This window comes from Centroberyx affinis, unplaced genomic scaffold (assembly GCF_046629955.1).
Source record: "Centroberyx affinis isolate AG114_WGS23_722 - 3 ecotype Tasmania unplaced genomic scaffold, CSIRO-AGI_Caff_v1 ptg003015l_1, whole genome shotgun sequence".
NCBI lineage: Eukaryota > Metazoa > Chordata > Actinopteri > Beryciformes > Berycidae > Centroberyx > Centroberyx affinis.
The window spans coordinates 483,394-510,780 of NW_027281113.1; the positions used below are offsets into that span (position 1 = coordinate 483,394).

The 27,387-nt window shown below is 38.8% G+C and overlaps 1 protein-coding gene across 2 annotated transcripts in view; it reads right to left on the minus strand.

Moving 5' to 3' along the window:
- Window positions 1–6,193: 6,193 nt before the first annotated feature.
- LOC139659080 (voltage-gated delayed rectifier potassium channel KCNH1-like) overlaps window positions 6,194–27,387 on the minus strand; it is a 31,990-nt gene continuing 10,796 nt past the window's right edge. Inside the window, exons 6-13 of one of the 2 annotated variants that reach the window (XM_071537301.1) lie at window positions 26,800–27,192; window positions 23,850–23,876; window positions 20,579–20,736; window positions 19,545–19,816; window positions 15,671–15,870; window positions 13,137–13,389; window positions 10,851–11,047; window positions 6,194–7,045 (exon numbers count right to left, since the gene is read on the minus strand). In XM_071537301.1, coding sequence (XP_071393402.1) covers window positions 6,194–7,045; window positions 10,851–11,047; window positions 13,137–13,389; window positions 15,671–15,870; window positions 19,545–19,816; window positions 20,579–20,736; window positions 23,850–23,876; window positions 26,800–27,192 — 2,352 coding nt within the window. The remainder of the gene's footprint in view (window positions 7,046–10,850; window positions 11,048–13,136; window positions 13,390–15,670; window positions 15,871–19,544; window positions 19,817–20,578; window positions 20,737–23,849; window positions 23,877–26,799; window positions 27,193–27,387) is intronic. The other variant, XM_071537303.1, reaches the window with a different exon arrangement.

The following is a 27,387-nucleotide window of genomic DNA, read 5'->3' on the forward strand; positions in this document are numbered from 1 at the left end:
CATTGAAGCTGGAGCTGGATGTGGAGTAGGATGTTGTGGATGCAATAACAGATAAAAAAAAAAAAGCTTTTTAACTTAAAGTACAACTAGGGAATTAGTTCCAAACAAGAGGTTGGATTGAAATTATACTCAGTGATCTCGAAAGCATGTGCAAAAGCCCCTCACATTTCAGATTGCAATAATTAATTGTGTAATTCAGCAGGGGCTGACTAGTATGGCATCCAGTGATCGAGGCAAACTCCACTTGTTGCAGGAATTATCAGGAAGCTGCTCCAGAAAGTTTAATTTATTAATTTTCCATGCTTTATCTTGTGAGTGTAGAAAATGTAATATGGCAAGAGAATATGAACCTCCTTTTACTATTCACAATGCACATTAAGGTGTAAGCAAGTGGCTCCAGGGTGTGGCTTCCAGGCTTCAAAGAAGTTGTTGGAAGGACATCAGTGCATTGTTATTCAGAGGAGCCATTCCTGAAAGTCATTAACATGAAACTCTCTAGGTGCCTTTAATTCTGATGCAATGCTACAAACAACTGGCATTAAACATGTTGTTCCCAAGGCTGTATGTGCAACTTCTTTGTCAATCAATCACTGAATCAATCAACCTGTAAACCATCTTAATATGCACACTGTGTGATTTTGTAAATTGAATGACTGTTCCAATAAACAAGCATACACGTCAAGCTGTTTTGTCAATATGAATAATGACAATACAAAGACTATGTAATAGTCAGTCTATTATTTTGATGAGCCTCCAGGCTTTTCATTAGCTGATTTCTATTCTTGTCTGAGGGATTATCACATCTGTGGCACTAAGTAGGATCAGTGTGAGGGGTCAGTGAGGAATCCTCTTAAATGAGCACAAAACTATAAGGTTTAACCAACATAAGAAGATCAGACAAGAATACATCTGCTGAATTACACCTTGGATAGCTTATGAGGAAAGTAACCCTATCAGTGATCAGTGGCAGAGGAGCTAAAAAAAAAAAAGTTACATCACCTCTCACAGGTCAAAATGGATGCTATGTGGATGCAATCACAATAAATTTCCCAAGGTGAAAAGAATTATTGCTCAAGCTGAACAAACAGGATACAGTATATATAAAATATTTATTGTTATGAATCGTACAGTATATCACAGTCGTTAAAGAGTTCCTGTTGTGCTTGCAATAGTTACATTTCTGATCACATGAAATGTATGAATATAGAGGCATATGCATATTACATAAATGACCATACACTATAGCCAATCTTTCCTTAGGAACAAAACATTGCAATGTAATTTGTGCATACATAGTGTACTATCACTAGGCAGCTCCCTAGAGCTGACCACAAAAATAGTTCTATGTTCAAATTCCCTATTCGTGCTAATGTGTTTCAGAGGAGCAACCGTAACTTGGCTATACCGCCTTTCTTAGTGCATGACTGGACAAGGGTTATGGGGCAATTTTCTAAAGGCACAGTTTTGCATGCTTTTCAATGGAAAACAAAGATAATTGACTGTAATAATAGCAAGAGTAATGTAGCAATAGTAATGTGGTTGTAATAGCAATGACTGTAAAAATCCATCATAATCGGCAGCTTAAGGTGTTGCATTATGCATATTTTTGTTGCTGCTCGGACCTTTGTTTATAAATGATACAGCACAGAACGACATATTGCTTTCAGAGGTCTTGTCTCTGAACTTTTAGAGTGCATCTAGATCCCATTTCAGTACCATCCAGCAGCTGTGGTGTTGGTAAAAGATTTAGCCGGTCAAGATGGGCTTTAAGTTAAAGTACCCTTATAGCTGCAATACACATGCCAGAAAGAATGCCTTAAATGGTTGCTTGGCTGCATTTACATGAGAAAAGAAAAATCAGAAAAGAAAATCAGATTTTTAACCTTATAGGAGACAGATCTGATCTTTTTAACGATTTAACATGAAAAAAAACAAAAAAAACAAGTCATATTCCTCTGACATATTGTAAAATAAACATTTCTTTAACCGCTCAACTGGTATCCAAAATGTTGGTACTGGCTACAGCATGAGACACCAAAATAAGGTTGTGACAATGAATTACCATAGACAGTGTAAATATAACCCATCACTATATGACAGTAGCTCCAGCATATAAAACCAAGGGTATGGGATTGATAGCTTATATCATTCCAACTGAAAGTTTTAAACATATGTTGAAAGAATTAAAGATTCTGTCATGCTTATGTGTCATTGGTGGAGGGAAACAGACTTATATTGTGGCTAAAATGACATTTTTCTGCTAATAGTAAGTTAAAGGGATATTTAAACAGTTTAACTTTTTGTCTGGTAAAGAAAAATGATTAAAATTAAAGATGTCAAGTACTCATTTAAGGGGTATGGATGGAGTGACAGATAAAAAAATAAGAAGGATTACACAAAGTCGTTGTCAACACAATACACAGTGCACATAGGGAGGCGGTTATTAAGTGATAAACATTTCTAATTTCATTTCTAACAATGGCACCGCTGCATCTCTCACTTCATATGATTTCAAAGCCTTGTGTAAAATAAAATCACTTTTCTATTAAAATGACTCAAGAGGCTACTAACCTGTCTCCCATAAAATTGTCATGCAAGGTTAACCATCATATCAATATACTCATACATCATATATATATATGATTTTTGTTCAGATGAAGGGAGGATTATGCAAACTGGAGTCCTATTAACATCATTCTCTGACAGTGTATCAGCTGTCCTTCGCCTTTATTGTAAACAGTCAGTACCTTGTTGTAATTCTGGTCGCATATCAAACTGTTAGCATTATTTAAAAAAGGCATAAGGTTTTCTTCTGCTGTATCACTGAGGATGCTCTAATGGATTTTAACCAGTTGAGGTTACATTGTAGTAACATATATATATATATATAAAGTTTTATACCTTTGTCCTACCTTTGTACGGAACATTTTCAAGGTACATAATGTGCCTTGAAAATGTTCCATTCTGTCGATTGACTTATCAATGCTACAGTTACAGACTTGAAAATAAATGTGGTACCATGACTAGCTCTCATATGTTTACCAATCCAGAAAAAAACCTCAAGTTTTTGTTGGAGAAAATATAAGCACTGACTCACTTGTTCATGTCTATCTCAGAACAACATAATTTTACTGATCCTGAAAAAGGCTTACCTTATTACTTTTAATGATTCTAAAAACCCTGCTTCCAATTTACCAGGAAAGCAAAGGTGCCCAACCCTAACTTGATGTGTGAACTGTCCAATTTTGGAGAAAATTCAGAAAATGACATGGAATATTACTACTGAATTACAGTTTTTTCTTTGAGCAATTCTCAAACAATAGGCATAATTTAAAATGCAATAACGCTGCATTTAATTTATTGGTATTTAAATATCAAAGAATTTGAAGATTGATTGGACATGATTTCTAAGAATCATAATATGACTCTGACTGCCCTTCGAATAATTTGAGACAGTAGATCCCTCCTCCACTAGAGTGACTGAACTCCTTGGCAACACTGTCAGCGCTGCCCTTCTTTTAACTATTGATTTCTGAATTCCTCACTAAAAGTTTGCCTGCGCAGCTTCGTGAATGCCCTCTGACCGAAAAGTCCAAACAAGACGCCTTCAGTGTTTTGTTTTTTTTTGCACGTTTTTAGAATATAAAAAACAAACCCAGAAAGCACGAAGACTGGCTCTAACCCAACTGGGTTCTCACCTCTATGATGACATGGCCATTTATTTTTAGTGAGATAAATTTTTGATGGAAATGTGGCTACAGAATATGTAGGAGTGACAACCTCAGCTGCTTCTTCCCCTTCGCTGTATCCTTCTCTGCCTGTCTCCTGTCTAAATAAGAGAAAAGGCATGCCAGGGAAATGAATTATCCACGTACTGGTAAGTGGTGTAACGGTTATTTTTAGCCATGTAAAAGAATGTATATTCTCCAGACACATTAAAGCAGGGGTTCTTAAGACTTTTAAGCCTCAGATCCAAATTTTTAGTTGCACCCTGGGAAGCCAGATTAGTGAAAACACAGTAGAGACGCAGTGAGTACCCACCAGAGGAAGTCCCATAGCCTATTAATGGGTTCTTGCCCACAGTTAAAAGAAACACTGCTGTGTGCCTCTATAATTATTATTATTATAAATACCAGTATTATTAGTGTTAATATCAGTGGGGTGAAGTTGTATTATCACTGAATGCAATTAATTCATTCTGAATTCATCAATATGAACAGCAAAAACAATTTGATGAAAAGTTAAAAAAATAAACATTTATTAATATTACGAAGACTTTTCAATCATTCATAGTGCCCTTAAAGTGCATAAACAGATGATATTTTAAACACAAATTTATCTTGTTACACATGATGCAATATTGTACTGAGGCTCATGTGACATTATGGGTCATGGTAATTCTGCACAATTATTGCTTAGCAATACCAACACGCGTGGCCCGCTTACACTCTGCTGTGTGTCTCTCTCTGAAGGTGCCTGATTTTAAACACTTGCCATATACTGCGAATTGTTAATTTTGGACTTAGCAGGGTCCTGTAAAGAATTAAAAATGAAAGGATTTAACTATCGCAAATTCTGCTCCAAAATGCACTGCTTATTCCAATCTCAATACACCTATTGTGCCTACTGTCCTGCATCCTGAATTAAAGTCTAACCTCTGTATTATTTATTTATTTAGAATGTGTGCAAATTTCATGCAAATCAACCAGAATTCAAATTTTTGGCCTTTGTGACACCCCTTAATAGTCATTCATTTTTATCCCATGTCCTCATGGAGCATTCTGGTTTTTGTGTCATGGCTCTGTCTTGAGTGATTCTAAAGATGATTTGCTGGACAGAGACATAAACACACATGCATGCAAACAGGTGCAACAAACACAATACATCTCCACAGCCATTAAAGCCAAAAATCACCATTATCATCATCTTGGACCGCTTGCCTAGGTTTGCGTACATGAACAAGCCTCGCCTACAACTAGAATCCCCAAAGAGCCAAGGCGCTAATCTGTGAAATCCTCAAGATGCTGCAATGACGATGAGTGGGAAGCTGACTTGGTGCACTCAGAATGCTTGTTAAATACGTTTTATTATAGTAATATTATCCAAAAGGGCATTCTTTACTGTCATTATGACGGTGGTGCAGCTACAGTAGGTATGGGCCACAACCATATACCATCAGCATACTTAATTATGCATAATCACTGCTAAAAAATGCATGGCTTTTACAGAAAGGTTACCAGCTCATCTATATTGTTCTAGTTGTTTTTATGTGAGAATAATACATAATTGATAGCAAGAAAGATGGATAACTTGCTCCCTGCTGCCACACTAGTTAGCAACCAATTCCATTTTTCATAAAGAACAGAATCCGTAGTTTATGGGAATTATTAGTTCTGCTGAAACACCTCTTTGAACAATCAGATTGCTTGGCCAGGACTACCTGTTGTATAATTCATAATAATGATGACGGTTGAAATAACAGGAAAATATAGCCTACCCGTTGCTCGAGGAAATTACCCTGGGACTGTTCAGTGTCTGAATAGACTCCTGTCTTTTTTCATTGTCTATGTAAAATAATGCAAATTACTTGGTGTGTGGCATCAATTAATCAAATATGGATCATCTGCATTTTGATGCACAAGTCTTTTATGTGACATGCAAGGAATCCTATACAAATGTCTCAACAAACCAATGAATCATGCTGTTTCCATTGGAGCTTTCCAATATAAGCTAAAACTGTAATACATTATACAACTGTGTGCTTTTGTTCAGACTCTCTCAAACTCTGTGATGATATGAAACAGTGATTGGACTCAAGATTCAATTATTTACTAATCAAGCTATTTTTCCATCATAGGGTAATGGAAAAATAAATCAAACTTATGTACAAACATCATAGCGCTGTCAGTTTTTGTGTTGCCTTTGAGTGTTCAGGGTGTATTTTATGTTAGTTGCCAAAATTTGAGGCTACAACATATGAATACCTTGACCTCTCAACACAAGTTCCCTTGTTAGCCAACCGGTACTGGGGTAAGAGCCAGTGAATCTTGAAGACCACAGCATTGCCTAATCTAAATGGCGTGCCCAATGCAGCCTCAGCCATCCAAGTAATCTGGACATTACTGGATCCCAGCTGAGTTCACCAAATGCTCGGTAGATTGCTGTCTCACGACTCAAATGCTCCTGTCATCCTTTACGAGAAGATGTCCTCTTTGTCCAATTCTGGAGAAGTGGGTCTAGAGATCTCAAAGAGAGGCTGTGGAGAGCCAGAAGCAGCTTTCCTAGCTTTGAGGAGCTGAAGTGCTTCTGTAAGTTGTGCCTCCAGGCCAGACATTCGGACGTTCAGGTTCTTGAGGTCGTCCTTCAGCTCCAACTTGAGCTCCTGAAGTGAGGCCTGAAGCGTTTGCTCCGGGATGGGGTAGAAGGCATGCCTGGTCTCTGGCTGGACAGGACTGCGGTCCTGCGGGGTTGTGCGGAAGTCGCCCACTTTGTCCAGGCGCAGGTCGCTTTTGGTGATACCACTGTCACAGGAGTCTGTCTTCTTTAGAGACATCTGTGAATCGTGCCCCTTGGTCCGTTCAGGCAAAGTTTCCATGGATTCGGCCTTAGACACTTTGTTCCAGTTGTCAGCTTTGGCCATGGACTCTTTGAAGCGACCCCAACCTTTGACTTTGACAGGCTCAGCTGGCCGACATGCTCCAAAGGCAACAGGAGATGGTGCCTGCAGCTTGGCCTTGTCTGAAGGGGTAGAGTTGGAGGGTGCTGAAGATGAGGGTGTTGCTGGGCTTTCCGTTACTGTAACAATGCTGGTGGTGGCGATGGTGGTTTTAGCTGTAGGGGCTTCCACATACACAGGGCCTTTCTCTATATCATGCTCGTCTAGGTCAGGTTTGTCAGTTGTCAGGCGGGCTTCCTTCTGCTGTCTAAAACGCTGAAAGAGTCTTCGTACTGGGTGATCCGGTGGCAGGTTCAGAGGTGCTTCATTTTTACGTCTTAGGCGCTCTTCTTCCTCTCGTTTCACATCACTGATCTTTCGAAAGACAATCTACAAGAAAATAAAAGATTTTATGAGCAAAACACCATAAGTGATGATCATTAGATAATTAGCATTAACAATAGAAATATTGAAAGCACATAAACCAAACCAACAAGTTGTAAAGCCTCTAGTTAGGTATAAAAATCAGTTTATTCTCAAACACATTGATAGAAATCATCTCCAGTTAGATGGTCAGGTTTTCCTAGTTAATTGATTGTGAGCATGTGTGAAGAAGGTTGTCTAAGGTGCATTTCAAAATGTGTGCTCTCTGTAAATGTCACCTTAAAGAGGGTATTCCCATGGCACAGAGGGAAAGTTCATATCACGCCTCTGGCTTCAGTGGGTGAAGAGGCACAGCAATTTTACCATGCAGTTGCTAATGGACTACTACATGTTGAGAATTTGTGTCGCAAATTTTGACTTTGTAGTTCACTTTTATGTCATTTTGATTTTGCTGATGTACATTGTTTTTATGTTATTTGTCTGCAACCTTTAGGTAGTAGTAATGTCTGCAATGTTGCTGCTTTCTTGGCCAGGTCTCCCTTGAAAAAGAAAGCTCAGTGACACTATTTGGTTAATTAAAGATTAAATACATTTAAAAACAGAATTCATGTTTGGTATTTTTACAGCCTGGGGCAGTCCAGTCAATAAATTTTTAAACAGAGAACTAAGACTTAAATTTGAGTTATCTGGAGCTACTCCACTGACAATGAATAGGAAACTAATATTGTCCACTACAGAATGTTTTATATCTTATACCCAGTTTATAGTTTTATAGTGATGTTTCAGTTCTTAACAAAAAAATATGCCCTTATCCTCAAAAAAAATCCACCTGGGTTCTCTAACCTTTACTATTTTCTCCAATTCAATGTCTATAAAGCAAGTGCAGATTTTACATCCTGATCGCATCAAACGTTCAAATAGTTTCTGGTTTAAAGAGGGATTCAGGTTCACAAATATTGATCAGACTGTATTAGACCATTGGAATAATACATGTCTGCTTAAATTGAGTTTCATTCTTTTAATATAATAGTATTTCAATTAATGTTGAAGTCCTTCATTCAGTGGTATTCTAAAAACACTGACACTAACTATTTACATCCACATGAACTGTGACACTTAGCTAACATATTTTCAACTTTAACTGCTCCTCTTTCAGCTACTTTGTTTGCATCCAGCCTTCAAGCCTCTTCAGGATTCAACTACTTGTAGGAAAGTTAATGCGAGGAAAAAGATCAATTCAATCAATAATTGGTCTATGCAGGATTTTAAAATGGCAATACAACTGGCACATTTTTCCTACTGTACATGGAAACAGCTGAATTGAATTATTCTCATGATCAGGGTAACAGCTATAATTAGATTATTGTGTATGTGTAAACTTAGTTAATTAGCTTATGGTGTTTATTGTGCCAGGAAAGGAAGCTGGTTCCTGTGCACTGAAATTCCTGGGGCGCTTGCAATTATAGAAGGGGGCTGCCTGTGCAGCTTTATGCAATTATTGTCTCTTGATTACAGTGTCAGGTGTATGCAGAATTTGAAAAAGGATCTTGAGAATGTGTACTTGGTTTATTCCACAATTTCATTGTATTATTGTTTCACAGGTGAAAACCAAATGATTATTTACACTTATTCACATTAATCTACATGGAAATGTTACAGATTGGTTTGTGTTTATGTCAAAGAAAAATATTCAGTGTAAATTGCTGCTTTGACTATGAAATCTCTTATTTGATAAATACATTTTTAGCTGTAAGTACAAAATGTATTTATCTACATGGAAATGTTACAGATTGGTTTGTGTTTATGTCAAAGAAAAATATTCAGTGTAAATTGCTGCTTTGACTATGAAATCTCTTATTTGATAAATACATTTTTAGCTGTAAGTACAACATTTTTTCAGAAGAACATTTTATGTAAAAGCCACCTGTATTCCAGTCTATGAGATCCATTCAATCACTTCCAGGATTTCCCAGCTGTATAAATCTAGAAAGTATAGGACCCTAGTGAACGGTCAGTTCAATGCAGCAGATGAGATTGCCTCTCCACATGCAGGCAATTCAATCTCACTCTCTTGGGGAGGGGAACCTTATTATGAACAGCATAAAGATTGGTAGCTACAATCATGCTACTGCTGTCACTGCTATTCATTTCTGAATGGAGCAGTGGGTTTATGCATGGTCACAATTTCATAAAATTGTGTTTCTGTATATGTATAGCTGTGTGACATTGTTGAATGAACTCTGTTTTTTTAATCAGTAGAGATCATCAAAGTATGAATATTTTTTAAGAAAATCCCATTCAGATAGATACTCTTTAATCCGGTAACACCACACAGTTTAACAGATAATTGCAGAAATCCCACAACATTGATTAATAATGCTGCTGCGCTCCTGCTGGCTTGGGATCAAATGACGAAAGCCCCGAGCCGAAACGCCGGCTTTACTAATAAATCTTTCTCCTCAGTACTGCAAGTGTTGCTGGAATTTCCTCTTTCCCACTGTAGGATCGATTCCCAGCAGAACCTTCTCTCCAGTGTCTCCCTCTCTCTGCTCCTCTCAGCTTTCCTACTATCTATCTCAATAAAAATAAATACTAAGGGGAGTGGATTGCCCACTCCTAAAACTGCTATTGGATCCACTTTTTTATTGTGACCAGGCAGGTCAATTAAAGTAACATTCCCTTGACATTTTAATAAAAATAAATGTCCAATTTGCTACTCTCTATTGCCAATTGATATATCACAATAGTAATTCAACCTATAGGCGACCCAGTTCTTTTACATTTGTTGTTCTAAACACCCGATGTTGGGCAGGTCTTTCCCAGGAAAAATCCTCTGGAAGTGAAGCAGGAAGTGAAGTGTTTGACATGTCCAGGCAGCAGCAACAGCAAACGTGTCTTTGGACTAAATAGAAGAAGAACTGGGTAGTTGAGCATGAGCAGCGATAGCCACCATGGCTGAACAGACAAAGAAAAGAGCGCTACCTACATTGACTCAAACTTCATCAACAGAAAATCCAAGGAAAAAGGTAAGTGTTGTGCAAAATCATTGCAGCAATGACCGCTTATCACCAAAGATGTCACCAAAATAATAATTAATAAAAAAAAGCACATATTCATATTTAAAATTATGGCCTGGCGAAAGGAATTCTGAGGGGAAAGGGGATAAGGGGTTAAAAAATAAAATGAAAATAATCATAATTTGAGAAGCAGACAAACAACATGGGAGGAAAGTGTAAATGCTTTGCGTTCTTTTTTCATATAAAGGCTGCTATGGGAGCTTACAAGTACAAATCTTGTTAAACTCGCTGAGCTAAGCATCTTTTAGATATACAGTACTGCAAGGCATCTCTAATTCAGTCTCTAATTAATAGGTCTATTTCCACTCCTATAATTTAGGTTGATACTGTAGTGCATTTAAATCTGGTGGATGAGTGTTTTGTTGTTGTTGTTGCTGTTGTAATAGCTTTACTTTTTGAAAAAGATATGTGGAAAAAATATGTGCTTTGTACGGTGTTTTTCTTCTTTTGCTACCATAGTGTACAACTGAAAAAGAGAATTCACATAGCTTAACAAATTAAATGAATAACATCATGCTATAGTTTGTCTAACAAGCACTAAATATGCAGCTATTGTGGAAATAAGGCAGTTGTAAGTATTTTGAAAGAAAAAGTGCTATGTAAAGATAGGATAGGTGTTGAATTGAGTGAATTCTGACTGCTTTAGTCTTGTTGAAAAGTGAAGACTGTACCCCTATCCCCATCTTCTCACTTGTCACATTGATGTTTTGAAATCTGTGGTAAGAGTCACTCACCCTCTTCCGAAGGTTGTAAGTTAGCAGCAGATTTCTTGAGAAGTGGTTGGAGAATGCTGTGTAGAATTCCAGCACCTTTTGCAGAGCGTCGCGTTTAATGACGTGCAGGTCGCAGTAGGTCAGCGCTCGAACGTTGGCACAGGCTTGGGCGAGAGTCACTTCTTTCCAGAAAACATCCCCAAATACATCTCCCTTACCTGCAGAGAGAGCACAGAAAGACCCACTTTTTGACCTGACACCAGCATTTTCGTTTATGAAGTAACTCTTGCAGAAAAATCAGCTCTTCCAGTCCTATTTGGGCAATGGATTACTTGACAGCTCTCTGTCAGCTACGTAGACAATTGATCTGGTTATCTGGTCCGACACTGTTTGCGGCTTTACTCTAAGAGAACTGCATCCTCACATGGAGTCCATAGTGTATTAGGGAATTTCAAACATCTTTACTCACTTTGGATTAGAACCTACGATCTAGGTTGAACTTGAAGTGATGCAGCAATCAGGACCAAAGCTGAGTTTAATCCAATCTGATAAATTAGTTTAGTTAGTTTATTTCTCAGTTTAATGTAGCTCTCAATTTTCAAACTGACCATAAAACAATGAGGAACCATTTAGTATTATACATCATTTTAATCTTGAATTTGGTTTTATACAGTATGTCCGACTGCCATCTGAATAATTCCTGATGGCAAGCAGTATAGGATGCAGTAGCATGATCAGTTATAGCTGTACAGTTCATATGCAACATCACTAACCACTACAGGATAATTTAGCTCGTCAGCCAGCAAGAAATCTATACGTTTGAAAATAACCTATTATTGATATTCAGTTGAATTACAGTGATTAACTTCATTTAAGCTCCCAAAAGGTAGCACCAGCCCCAGGAATAAATGAGATGCTCCATCTTGTACGCACATGTACTTTATATTTTGTTTCTGTTCGACAGTGCCATTAGGCTAATGAGAACTTGATTCATAGTCGTAACTTGTTCATCATCAGGGCTCCATTGAAGTGAATCCACCCAGGTCGATCGTATCAGCCTGACAGTATATTGATTGTTCCAAAGAGGAACCAATAGTAGGTTATTGACGCAAAACAGCCAAGGCTATGTTACTGAGTTTCCCAAAGAAGGCCATCCATTACTCACTGAATCAATCATTTGGCAAATTAAAGCATGAGGCAAAGTTTTAAAAAAAATAGGAGCTCTGCTATAACATAACCAAGGTAGATTATTACTGCATGTCGATACAGTACAAACAGTACTAACTCTGTATGTGCGTTTTTGTGTGCATGCTATTTTGCTCATGAAGGAAATGCACTTACCATTGCAGTGTAACCCCATCAAATACAGACCACAGTTCCAAAATGTGTAAACTATACTGAATGGGAATAGTGGCTTTCATCCAACTGAAACTAAGAAAAAGATCAGCCACCAACTTGCCCCAAACAGCTCAACTTTTACTTTTGCAGTCAAGAATAGCTTACAAGGTGGTTTCTGGGCGAATTTATGGGGAAATCGAAGGACATTTTCGAGGAGGAATTTAAACAACTACTCTCACAAAAATATTTGGCGACGGTGCTTGAGGCCAGTCGGAGTGAAGGCTCTCTCTGCTGCCCTCTCTCTCTCTCTGCCTGCCTGCTTGTGCGGATGTGTCTCTCAACTGACGGCTTGGGTTAAGGGCAAGTTAGCAGCAGCACATCCACACAGGAGCCAAAAACAGTGAAGGGAAGGGAGAGCTTTCTTCTTGTAACGTTGGTTCTCAATGTGAATGTGAGACCCATGCTTTTTTACAGCAGTACCAGTCTGGATTTATAGTCTGCAAGAGCTGACCAGATCTGGGTTATGTCCTTGGACAATTGGGGAAATGGACCTTGAAGTCCTCTTTCATGATATAAACAGAAGAAATTCCCATAACCATGTCAAATTACTAATTGCAATTTAGTGAATTTTTGAGTTTGTTATGTTGAATAGGTTTCAGGAATTGAGAAAAAAGGCGTTCTATTTTTAACATTTTTTGAATGGGTCTTATAATCCCTGGTTTCATGAAATTAGCTCAGCACACAGGACCACATTTCTGTAGAAAAATATGTTTATTCAACCAGTGCGGCAAACATCCTTGGAGTCCTGAAAGTGGCATGCATTAAATCAAAAGCACATAGTTTCTCACATCCACACTTGCACCCCTTAAACTTGTCTAGAGAAAATGGCTGTGAATTTAGTGTTGGGAACGCAACAACATGTCTGAATCCGTCTCTTAACATCATGTAGAATGAAAGGGCTCGACTCACCCAAAATGGCCACCACCTCATCGTCCTGGATGACCTCCAGTGATCCCGACACCACGAAACAAAGGCTGTCCACACTTTCACCGGCGTGGTAGATCAGGTCGCCGGGGGCACAGTGGATAGTCTGAAACTCCATGGCCAGCGCTCGAAGGCACCCGTCGCTCGCTAATCGGAAAGCCGGGTGCTCTTTGAAAACCTTCCGGTTGAGATGAACACAAATATCTGCTCTCATATCCTTGGGGCATATCTGCAACACCTGGAGAAAAAGAAATGTGGAGGGATGGGGGGGGGGGGGGGGGGGGTAACAAAAGACAAATCACAAGCTGCAAGCTCAACTTAATTCAGGTAGTTTCAAATACTCGGGCCTTATATCCCCTGTTGGGATCAGACTCCTGATATTGCTATTCAAGTGGCATGTGTATCAAGTATTGAAGACTAACAAGCAGTCTTGTTTGTCTGTTCTGAAAATCTAATATTACGCTAGAAAAAGACTGGGGCCTATTTTATTACCTGTACTTTATGGAGATTTGTTGCATATGAGTACATCAACTCAATATCTATGCATGTTAGATATTGTTTATCACAGTACATTTATATTTCTCACAAGCAAAAAGGCCCAAAATCCTTCTGGTACATTTTATTGCAGGGCTAGTTGGTCATTTCTGTAACTGGGTCCAGAATTACTACAGGAACCATGGATACTACAATCAAGTATTAGGCTACATGTCATAAGTTTCAGTTTAAGTCACTACAATAGGAATACACATGAGATCAAAGCAAATTTGTTAAGTTTATAACAAATAAAAAACAATTAAAACAAATAAAAACAATCAACAATCATACATGGCCAAATAAAGGTCTACTGACACCAATGCCTTCATGTGTTGCTTATGTAACATAAGGAAGGTATAACAGCAGGTATAAAGGCAGGAAGTCTGAGTAAACAGTTTTTTGATTTCATCAGGTGATATCAAATTCTACTTTTTGCTCTGGAGCTGATTTTACCCTGTTCCCTTTCCAACACATAAGACTTGCTCCAAGGCATTTTTTAAGCCTTGGAGCAATTTTTGACAAGATTGTGCAACTGAATAGCAGGAAGGTTGGTCCTAAAAATGTGTACATTGAGTGTGTATATTGAGATTTAGGAGACTTTGAGGTTGTGATAATGTTGAATAATACTTTCACGATTTTCAGTAGGGCAGTGTGATAATAAACCAATAAGAACTAATGAAATAGGAACACTAGAGAAATCTTTTATTTGGTATTGTGCTGTTAAAGGGGAAATTCCCCCCTAAAACATAATTATCATCTTCATATGATTTTGGAATAAGATATTTATCCCACAGCAATTGGATAGGGGTACATTTTCTGGTTCAGGACAATTAGCATTACCATAAAATACATCTGAGAGTAAATGCTCAAACAAATATTCAGAGTCTGCAGTGTCTGCCTACAGTTAAGTGTGTTAGTTTATTTTTTTTGTATTTAAAAAGAAATTAAGTATTAATGGAGCAGCCCAAGTTTTTCATAATGCAGATGAGAGACTTGAAGTATTATTTTTTGGGGGTTCTCGCTCTGGGAGACTTGATTATAAGTACGTATTGGAAGGGACTGAACATGAACAGGATGAATTCTGCTTTATTTTATTTATTTAAGGTCATACCAGCTTGAAGTCCAGCAGCCATTCTCCTGTTTTTGAAGAGTGTGGCAGCATGTTGTTCAAGTACACCTAATCAACAGGACGCTAGCCTGTTGTAGGGCACTACCTTTAAAACAAATCTCTTTGAAGATGAATGTCAAGCGGAGAGGGATTATGTGCCATTTTTAGAGCCTTTGGTATGGCCTGGAGCCAGAGAGATAAATGATACATAGGCGCAGTGTGAGCTTAACATATAAAGAGGAGAAAAATAATGAATCCATTTTGTTTTCCATAAATTTACCCTCTGGACACAAAAGTTCCCCCCTAGTTACAGAATCCCCCCTTATTATAATTTTATTACGTCCCTAATTTGAGGAAAATCAATCTCAAAATTTCCTCCAAATCCATAATTGGCTTTTGGATAGGTGAATTTAAACGGGCTGTGGTGATATGAGCACATTCTGGCTTCCAATAAACTAGAGCTGCATGAGTTGAATTTATCTGCTTTCAGCTTTAACTGCTTGAATTCCACCCACTCAAATCGTTTTAGCATCATTTGAATGGGAGGGACGGTGCTAACTGCCAATTACTGTGCAATACACTTACCACACCTAGTCAGTGTCTGCTTTTGAAATTGGTCTGTAAATTTGGACACAGAATAACCTCATGATTTATCAAATTACCAGTGAAACGCATTTAACAGTTTCACACACGCTGATGTTATCTAGAAGTTGGAAAAAATAAAATGAGGGGACATTTAAACAAAGTCACAAGAAGCACACATAATATCAGGAAAACTGAGGGAAACTACCAGCAATCACACACTGTAAGACAATCAACAAAGGTGAGACAGAACTGCATGCAAGTGAATCAATGTCTGGCTTACAGTTTGAGATACCTTTTCAGTATCTATGCCCCGTGACATAGACCAGGTGGAGGCAATGTAGTCCATAACTCTCTCGCTCAAGCCCTTGGGCACCTGGTAGAGCTTGAGGAAGTCGCGCACGCTGTTCAGCATCTCATGGTAACGGTTCGTGTTGGCATACATCTGCTGGAAGATGGTCGTCACGTTACCAAAGATGGTGGCGTAAAGAAGGGCTGGGAAAAGAGGGATGGAGAAGATGAAAAGGTAGGAGTTTCAATTTTGGGGGATCTGAGGCATCATCAAACATTCTGTGTTTGCCTTCAACATGACAAGACTGAGCGTTGCCAAAGGGAAATTCTTTGTGCTGTTTGCTACTGAAGCATATATGACAGAATATAAGATTGCCATGTCACACACACACACACACACACACACACACACACACACACACACACACACACATTCCATTGAATTCAGTGCATTATCCAACTTCATACCCTACTTGTACATATCTAACCCCAGTCGAACCTAACCAGAATTTTAACCTTACCTTTGACCCTTCAACCCTAAAATTAACTTTTTTCCTCATGAAGGCTGTCAGAAATGATTTCCCAAGTAATTTTAGTGATTTTATATTGTACCACTGTTGTGAGGTGAAAACCTTGTATCTCTAAAATGTCAACTTCAACTGCGGTAACTAAGAAAACAGCCTTGTTTTTTAGCAAACATGCATTTTTCAGTTTGCCTTAATATTTAATACTGGTTCATCAGTGATTGCTTTGGTCAGTTGAGTGGGAAATGAACAAGTAGCACTGCTCCATCCCTCCAAATCTATAATCAACACACTGCGCTACTTGGTGGCAAACAGGGAAAAAACATAATTGTAGCGGTCAGCTCCCTAGTAAGTGTGTGTGTGTGTGTGTATGTGTGTGTGTGTGTAACCATCCCTCCCCATGAAGCTACACCCTACTAATTACGAATGTCTCTTTTCTTAACCTGCCTGGTGATATAAGAGTTAAAAAAACGTCCAAGTAGAGCAGCGCATAGTGAAGGTGGTTGGACTGGAAGGTTGCAACAGCTGGAGTGTGTATGGATCAAAGACATCAGATGTCTGCTGCGTATGTGTAGTGTTCTCTTGGCAATGAAGCCCTAATTAGCCCTGCTAGAAGGGACGGAGAGGAAACATGCCAACCACACTTTTCAATTATCCTCAGATGATGACAGTAAGCTGTGTACGTGTGTGTATGAGTGTGGGTGTGTGAGTTGTTTGTTTATTTTACAGTACATAATCAAAGTGCTGAAAAACTGTACAGGGAATAATACTAATTAAAAAGCGCTCTAAACTCCTCGAGGGCAAGGATAACCACAACTTAAATCCTTTCATCGCCATTGCTTAGTGGTAAAGCAGTATTATCGAGGGTTGCAGTATATTACATATTCCTATAGCACCTAAAGACAAATAATATTATTCATGCTTCCACATATTCTCACACAACATATTCTCAATGCTGGACATTTGTAGGTTACAGAATGACAAAATGAACAGCTCAAGAATCAATTTAAAATCTCAGAAATTATTTGACGATCGTCTTCTTTTGAAGTTGTCAAAGTTTCGGGATGATAGCTAGCTCAGGCTTGAGCACAGATGGCAAGCTCAGACACTTCTCTGATACCAGACACACTGTAGCTGTAACCAACGATCCTCCGCTGGTCTCTATGGAGCCTAATGGTGTTTCATATAGTCCCTAACATCGCTCTTCCCTCGCTGACATAATAGAACTTTATCGCAGCGTTGTGTATGGCATCTAACAGCTGGCTTGTTTGAAGGTAGTTAAAAGACAGTCAGAAACTAAAGCCCCAGGCCAGCGGTTGCTATAGCAACAGGACATATGTATAGCCCCCCATCCCACCCCCCAATCCCTCGTCACGCTGTGATCTTCTACTGCCAACACCGATCCAGTGCTGATGGTAAAAATAGAACAGTATCAGGGCATCCATATTTCATAGAGAACAGCCATGGACTAAAGTAGATTGCATCTCCTTTAGTAATCCTCCTGAGTTTGTCTGGTTTTTAGATATTTAGGTTTTAAGATAATTTGTATTTCACAATGAAAAAGTTAGACAGAGATAAGTCTGCGGCTGAGTTTGCAAGTGCCCTCGAGAGCATTATTCATAAACCGAATGCCCAAACTGAGCGGGGACTGTGATTCTCTCATCACAGGGTTGAGGTTATGGCTGGGAAAACTACAGTGTAGGTGAAGAGTGATTGCAGAGGGATTGCAGAGAGTGCTGTGCTAAATTGATCCGGTGGTGTCAGTTATTGCTTGGAGGTGCTGCTCTCCGCATGCAGTCACACATAATGGCAGTGCGCTGCACACTGTATTATGAGCCACACAAGCAGCAGATACCTTATAAATGTTTAATCTCTAGCTGGGGAAAGAAGAACGCACTGTGCAAATCTGCACTCTTCTTTTCTCAACATTTTAGATCTTTTTGTCAGTGGGTGTAGTCAGGTTTCAAAACAAAATCAGAATTCGGTGTTTGTTATTTACAGCAACACCTGCTATTTTTATTTTATTTTTATGTAACCGTAAACATGAGTTGTGAGACACATTTTTGCTCTTTAAAGGCCCAGTCCTTTAAAAAAGACAATAACATGGCTTTGGATTCTTGCCTTGATAGGCATTATTCATACTGTTATTTGTCATCTTTTCCCATTTTTTCAAATATTGAGATATTTGGTGACCATTTTGTTTGGATTTATCACTCCCATATGCTTTAATGAAACAGAAATTACACCTTTACCTCCTTAAAAACTGCCGGCAAGCCGTCATATTTGTTGCCCCACTAAACTTGCCCTACTCCAGCCTCTGAAGTAGAGCCTCCTCCTCCTGCTCCTCCTCCCCAGAAGCTGTTTTAAGGCACTATGGAACAACTTCTCACTCACCAACTGTGGTGATGTCTTTAGGCATTTTAGATACATTGGAAGCCTGTGTAAGTGATGTAACAGAACAACAGACTTCCCAATATCTCAATAATTCAGCAAGATGCCAAACACCAGTCTGAAGTATTAACTCACATCAACACGTGAATGACAAGCCCCACATATCACTGTATTAGTGTGGACTGACATGATTGACAACATGCTTGATGGGACTGAAAAAGAGACTGACAGTAAAGTAAAAGATCCAAACCCGTTCTGAATGCCATTTGAAACTCTTAAAGGCTTTAAGTTTACATTGTTTGAATGTTAGTATTTTTGTCTATGCCACTGACAGTTTTATAAAATCAGGAGATATTATTAGTGTGCTTATATTGGTAAATTAGTATATCCATAATACCCAAGAAGATGTTCTTTTACACTGGGCACAACACTGATGCAGCTAAGTGAGAGACACTTCACAATTTTACCTTAATGAGGCTGGAAATGGGTTCTTTTCTTGCCTTTTCTGTGAATTTGTCAAATTCACAGAATGATAAAATGTGGAAAATTGAGTACGGAGTGGACTGTGAGACATCCATTATCAACTGTCCACTTTTTCTCATCAAAATACAGCCATTCACATCCCAGGTTACAGGCAAACTCGTTTATGGCAACAGGTAAATTCATTGCCATGGTGCTACAAATAAATTATATCTATAGTGAAATCAATACTTCTGGCACTAACTTATGTTGAAACTCAGCAGTGTATTCTAGGTTACACAGGAGGTAGGAATATTGCTAAGCTCATCATCTGTAAAGTTCTATTTTCTGAACACCTATGGCTGTATCCATAATTCATTTACTCAACTACCTCCATGGATTGTGGCTTTAAAGAGCATAGTTAACCTCCTCATGTATCATGTATCATGTATCATATATCATGTTTCCCCTACATTAGTTGAAAGATAAAACACCCCCACTCACATCCAATCATCATCATGGCCACGGCAAAGATCTTCTCTCCGTCCGTAGTCGGGGCGATGTTTCCAAAGCCGATGCTGGTCAGGCTGGTCATGGTGAAGTATAAGGAAGTGATGTAGACCGAATCTTTGTTCGGGCCGCCCTCCCACTTCCCCGAACCGCTGGCGTTGAAGCGGTACGGCGTCCCCACCGTCTCGGCCAGTATGTAGAGCCAGCTGTCCACACGCACAATATTGGTTTCTTCATCAATAACCTCATAATCGCCAATGCTGTACCTGATGTGCGGAGAGGGACACAAAAGGTCAGTAAATATTTGAGGGTTATGTATTCAGTTTACGTTGCATTTCACAGTCATAGCTGGCGCTCTAAACCAGGCCGTTACCTGGATTGTGTGGACTGGAATCAGAGCAAAATTGGTTGTGAATGTGTTGGTCTATTTGTGTGTCACTCTCAATTATTCATAGTTGTAAATATGTTATGATGTAAACATAAAAGGACATATAAAAAGGACAAATAGGTGTTAAGTATCAAGTATCATGAGCAAATTTATCTTGTTTTTATGTCCCGCCACCATGGCACACGCAGGACATTATGTCATTTTTATTATTATGTGTGTGTGTGTGTGTGTGTGTGTGTGTGTGTGTGTAGACACATTGTTGTGAACACAATAAATCAAGAACAATACATGATGGGTAGAGTAGATTATCTGATTGGGTTTTGAAGCACCTTGCTGCATGAATCTGAATATTTATAATTTAACATGATGATCTATCTATCTATCTATCTATCTATCTATCGACAGTCTATTATAGTATAATGATACTGTGATTTATATGTTTAAGTAGCTCCAACCTAAAACTTTTTTTTTTTTTTTTGTCATTTGTAAGCCTAGTTATATGAATTAATAATAGAAATCCTCATCAGTGTACATGTATTGAACTGTATAGGGAAGGGAATAGGGAGGGCTGTTTGGTGAATGCCAACTTGTGAAAACTAATCAATAAACTAATAAGAAAATGTCATGGCATGAACCGTACCAAATGCAGGCTAGCCAGTGAGCGGCCAGTCCAAAAACACACACCAGCAGGACCAGCACAGCCGCCCCGTACTCGATGTAGTGGTCCAGTTTGCGGGCGACCCGACCCAAACGGAGCAGCCGGACCACCTTGAGTGAGCTGAACAGACTGCTAATCCCCTGAAAGAGGGACAAGAGAGGAGATACAGAGAGGCAGATGTCAGAAACAATATAGTGGCCTTGGCATCAACAGTAGATAAGACATCAAGCCTTTAGACAAAGAATCATATTCATATCCATTTCCATTTTTATTTATTTATTTATTTTTTGAATGGCTATACTTGAAGTTGTGCTGTCAGTTCATATCATTTGAAGAGAATGTTACACAACATCTGAAAGTACATTTGAAATAGGCTATATACTGTGAATGTATACAACCAACAAGGATACAGTCTTTAAATAATGAAATAATGATTTTGATTATGTAAGTTCCAATATGAAAACGATTCTAGTTAAAAAAAAATTTTATTGTTTACTTAATAGGAATGAAACAAACATGTAGTAGCTCTTATGGAGCAGTTAATCCCTATATCAGTATGAGGTGACAATAGTTTAACAGCAATTATAACTTCCAATTGTGACTTCCTCAATAGTCTCATGTTCTGGATAATATTTGTTTCAACTTTTATCCAGAAGTGTTCAAAATGATCATCCTTATCATTGATAATTAGCACTGAACAAAGCCCATTGTCAATATAGAGTATGGTGAAATGACACACTCCTCTCTTTTGCTCCTTTGCTTGCTCAGGGTCTGACCTACAAGTCAAATATTAATAAACAAATCTATATATCTATAACTGTATTGATATAAGCCACATTACATCAGAGTGCTGTGAAGAACAGCTACAAAAGCCCATTGAAAAGTTTTGTAAAGAACCAATATGAGCTGTTATGAATCAAAGTTAAAACAATGGTATAATTCACAAGGGGTTCATCTACTGTATTATATAATCAATGGATATTAAATATGTGATAAGATCACAAGTAGATAATGTAAATAATTAACTTATTTGTTAGATGGGTTTTCCAGCAGCCCCCTCATCTGCTATTTTATGAATGATGCAATTATCAAATGGCACAGAATTCAAAGGAAAGCTCTTTGTTCCGCTTTGCCATTGCAGGTAGATTTACACCAACCTACCAACCTCAAATCATTTAACTAAAGCTTTCTGAGATGCCACAGAACATGTATGTGATTGTTTTGCTTTTTTTTTTTTTTTTTTTACCAAACTGACCCTTTAAAATGATCAAATTATTAAACTTCAGACCATTTTTGGTTTTATGTTTCTAGCCTGCCACAATGATAAATAATTGCAACAAGTAAAAAGTGTATTTCACTGACAATACACTCCATGTTCTTTGTGCACAAGATGGCATTTTTAGGGAGGGATCAACTCAAAATCTGTACATTTTTATGTCCTTTCATGCGTATTTGAGGGAAACCTTGGTTGATAGGTTTTAATATAGGTACAGCTTAGAAAGTTATATTACATTACAAAGCTATTTTTTAGGTGAGTGTTAAGGTAGTCTTGATTGACAATGATCCAGAATAACGTATTTGTTATCGTCTTAACGACCTTAACAGGCATATTAAGGCAAAATTAAGCTTACAAACAAGACAAGGAAAAATACAAACATTTAAAATGTGGAAAAAATGTCTTGTGCTGGTTTCACACACTCCTGTGCAATGTAATGCAGTTTTACAACTTATAGTGGTTACATAACCCGCAGCTAAATGTCTACTCAGCTGTACTGTATATTGAAACTCCCACTCAGTGATAAATTCAAAGAGACAATGGCAATCACAGACAAGTCAGTGTGCTTTGCTGTTTGTGAGTGTACAGGATTTCTCTTCTGTGGCGCTGGTATTGTGTGGGTGGATATTGATCTTGCTAATGTGCTGTGGTGTGCAACCAGAGTACAACTGCAGCACTTGGTGTCACTTGATCCGATCTTGCTGCCAGCCAGACACCTCAGCTTCTCTAAAATCAATTTGCAGACCTGAGCTCCCAACTCTATTCAATTAACAGTGCGAACATGGTTCTGTATTTCAGTTGTATTTGCAAAACTCTATAAATCCAATTTGGGAAAAAAATAAATAAAGATTGACTATTTCTAAAATACAGTCTGTAAATGGGTCATTATTTAGTCAAATCAGGACTTGAATTATCTACTATCCTATAAAAAGTACCATTATTTGCTTTAATTTTGTAGTCAAATAAGGACTTGAATTATCTACTATCCTATAAAAAGTACCATATTTGCTTTAATTTGGTATGATCGATAATTATGTTAATAGGTGTCACTTTTTTATCTCATTTTGGATTTTGTTGTTGAAAGTTTTTACCACACCTTTGACATAATTGACCAATAGTAAGTCTGGAGTTAAACATAACTGGCAACCTTTTGCTATATTTCCCTTAATATGCTCTTAAGGGTTAAGTTGAACAACTTAAATTATCACAATATTATAATAAAACTTCTGATATCCCCAAAAATACCTTAGTTGACCAAATGAACCAAAATGAAGACAATATGCTATGATATGAAAACGGGGCATGAGTAGCACATGGAAAGGTGCGTAAACGAAAGAGGTGGTGCATATAATGAACAGCGTACAATGTCTGAAAACAGCTTCATGACACATTTTCCTTCCTTCCTAATAATGCATACAGTATTTTCAGTTAAAAATGGCGATCCCTGGATGACTTTTATTTTGAAATTTTCACTCTATAAACTGACAATGCTGCAGTATGTCACAAATGACACAGAATCATATAAACATCAAACATGAAAATTGACATGAGGATTTAATCAGTATTCATGGTTGTGTCATGCAGCTGTTATGAAGCTCATTATCAAATATTAGTAAAACACACACCCAAAAAGGTGCAAACTACTGGCAATGATAAGCTATAGAAAAATAAATAGTCACACACTCCTTACATTTGCTGTGAAATTATATTTGCGCTTTCATCAAGCACTATAGCTGAAACGTTGGTGCGTAAACAAATCAAATCAAGTCACAGGAAAAGTAAGGAGTGTATCACTATTTCTTTTTCTATAATGAAGCTGTTGTTCAGGCAAGATGAACCAGATAAACCAGAGTTTATGTAAAAAGTTAGTCAGGTGTGCATGTGTGTGTACCAGTAACAGTCGGTAAATCGCTGTTACGCAATCTGCTGGAATAATAATATTGATCAATATCGTATTCTGATCAAACTGAAGCCTACTTGAGTGACAGCTCGGTGGTTCCAATTCTTCGCATCACGTCCCATGCATGAAAACAGGCAGAAGAGGAAGGGGGCCATGCAAACAGAAAAGAGGAATGAAACAGAAGAAAAAAAAAACAGGAGTGAGAGAGGAGACACTTGATCAGTAGTAAGCGATGAATTCATAGATGAGAAAATCAATATTAAATAAAGGTGTCAAACGAAAACAACACAAAAATTCATGTAAAAATGTTATTTGTAAAGCATGTGCAGTCCAATGCAGGATCGAGCGTGCACTGAAAACTCGGTCACTTGTGTCACTCTATTTCTGTCACTTGTCCCCTAAAGAGCTTACTGTCACAGACACATACTGTCAAGTATTTGGATGGCCACACACTTGTTTTGTTTTGGTTTCATGCTTTCATTATTTTGAATGTGGAAAAAATGAGGTTAAATCAGTCTTGAATCGACATGATCCTGCCGTAGAGCTTTAAGATTGCCAAGAATAACTTCCTCGGTCGTTTCTATTTACTGATCTTCCCTTCCCTATTTGGAAATCTGTTGGGGAAAACAGCCATCAAAGTTATTCATGTCAGTCGTTAAGGTCTGTAGCAGGAGTGTGATGTATCAGCGCTGCTTTAATAACACAGACAATTGTTTACTTGCTCTCATTTACCCCTGCCATGTACTGCCTCAAAGCAATTTGGAGCAAATTGGAGTCACTGAGTTCTCATAGAGACACACAGAGAGACTATTCTGCAGCTGGAAGGTCACAGCTTTGATGTCGGTTTACAACCACAGCCAGTGTGTCCATCGTCCATCAAAGTGACAGTCTACTCTTGAACCTCACAATAATTGCGCCATTTCCCATACAAAATAATGTGTATGGAGTATGAAGCTCACTGCACAGCGCACAATTCACCCCGCACAAACTAAACACGACGTGCCTGACGGTTAAAGAATAATGCTTCATCACAGTGGCTCCAAATGCCAAAACGCTCTTGTTTTTCCCTCCTCCTGACCCCTGGCTACTTCTGCTCCAGCCACTTGAACTTGTCAGCATTTAGGATGCTGAAACGTTGAAAGACTAGAATGGACCAAAATGCTGCACCTGCAAATACAAGTCGGCGCTCGCTGGCCGCTGCCCACAAACAAGCATTACCACAGCATTTCATCGTGCCTTGTATGTGCTAGCAGACAGACAGAACATACACGGTGCTGCCACTGTGTGACACACTGGGCCTTTAAGTGCTATCACAGCATTTTACACACACGTGCAGTCGCAAAAACACGTACTCTCACTCGCAGGCACACGCATACACACACACACATCCTGAGACAAAACGCATTAAAGCACACATACAGGCACACACACACATACACATACACACAATGATCCATAGATATAATGAAAACTGGCGAGCACAGGGCCCTGAGGCTACATTTAATCAATGTGTGTGTGTGTGTGTGCGTGTGTGTGCTGGAAGTATAAAAACCAATGATCTCCAGGAACATTTGGGCATGATACAGTAGCTCCAGTTGTACCTCAGAGAGAGAACTGACTTTCAATAAGACACAGCTGCAGATACACACATATTATTATTTTGTTATTTGGTGAATAGTAAATTAAATTTCTAATTTCATCACCAAAGCACACATGTTAAACTCATCCAGTTTGTCCTCGCTGTGCTGTCTGAGAGAACAGCAGCATACAAGAAAATAGAGACTGTCCACACTACTCAGCAAGAGAGCACAGAATTTCAACATATAATAGCAGCTTATAATGAACCCTCCACATAAGTAGATCGTAAAACAGTAATTCGTCCCTGAGCTGCCCATAGCCCAAAATAGGAAAAGGTGACCCGCTCTAAATGCTTGAATATGATATAGTTTGAATCACGGCTCACGTTTTGCCATGATTCAACCCTTCTGTCAGCTTTCGTAAGCTGTTCATGCAATAGTTGTGTCATTTGTCTCGAAACCATCACTCATCTCTGTCACCCCCGCCTCGATTCAGAGCCTCTGCATCACAAACAACTCGCCTTCCCCCAGTTCAATCGGGCCAATTATTTCAGGATCCTGTGATAGGACTCAAAGCTGCGCTGTACAGGAGAAACATCCCTCATTAGGGTTTAACATCTACGAATCCACAAACAAGCATTTTATTATGCCCTTTCAAACACTTTCTTTTTAGAGTCAGTACACAGAATATTAACCAGTAAACAGGATCGGATGTAATTATTAAACTAGGTTCAGTGCCTGCATGGAAACCTGGCAAAGACGTTATAGGATCAATCACCTTATATTTACTCACACACACACATCATATTAGGACTCTAGGATTTGTGAACTTCCCCTTTAATGACCAGAGCTGAACAGGCAGAGAACAACAACTCTGTAAATGTAAAGACCAGTAAGTATTCGCTCATATTTACAGTAAAGTCAAGTTGTCTGTTAAAATTTTAGACTCTAATATAAGAGAGAATGTGCACCTTCGTCTTTGTGGAATAAGACTCAGCCATTCACAAACATATAAGGTGGATAAGCATGCGTGCAATAAATGCCAACACGACTGCGAGAACTCCTGCATGAATTGTTTATTTCCATTTGTCTACTGGAGGGTGAATGCTCCTTAACACTGGAATTATTAGCACTACTAGTCCAAGTCAAGGGACCAAAATCATTTTTTCTGAATAAAACAGCTTCCTTGCTGTTTCACAACATAGTTCATGATAGATTAGACCTGACCTCCATTGACTTACTTAATTATTTCTGCTTCTAATGCTTCAATAACCAAAACACAGGTGCAAGTGGTTTTCTGGGCGGACTGAAAGGATTCCCTGTTCATGATCAAACATATTGGCTTCTCAAAAACATGAGCTGCCCTTTTAAAGCCTTTAAATCACACCATGAAGCACCAAAAAACAGACCATCTTGACTCTCATGATGCCCAGAAAAATGCCACACTAACCTCGTCCACGTTCTCGAAGGCGTTGATGACGTCGTACGGCAGGCAGGACAGCAGGTCGATGACGAACCAGGTCTTCAGGTAGTTCATTCGGATCAGCTTCGGGTCTGAGATGACTTCGCCGGCGGGTCCCACGAAAGTCGTGTGGAAATTCAGAACGATGTCCACCAAGAAGATGACGTCCACGATGCTGTCCACCACCAGCCACGTCACGTTGTTCTGCTTGGTCTTGAAGGAGACGTTGTACGGCACCATGATGGCCGTGTAGAAGGTGAGGATGAGGATGACCCAGTCCCAGGTGGTCTTGAAGAGGCAGTAGTGCAGGATGATGTGAGGAGGGGTCTTGGGGGTCTCCTGCTTGTACTGAGGTAGGATATCTGAGCCAAGCTGCAGCACCTGCCAAAGATTTCGGCGTTTCAGCAAAACTTAAGAAAACCAACAGATATACAGCGGAGGCCAAAAATACCTCAAGGCTTGAGTTCTGTCCTCCTGGGCTCACCTGCTCCGAGGCAGAAATTTGCTGTGTAACTCTTAAATGTTGAGTCGGTCGAAAAGACTCTCCTAGTTCACTGTCTTGAACAATTTGTCAGT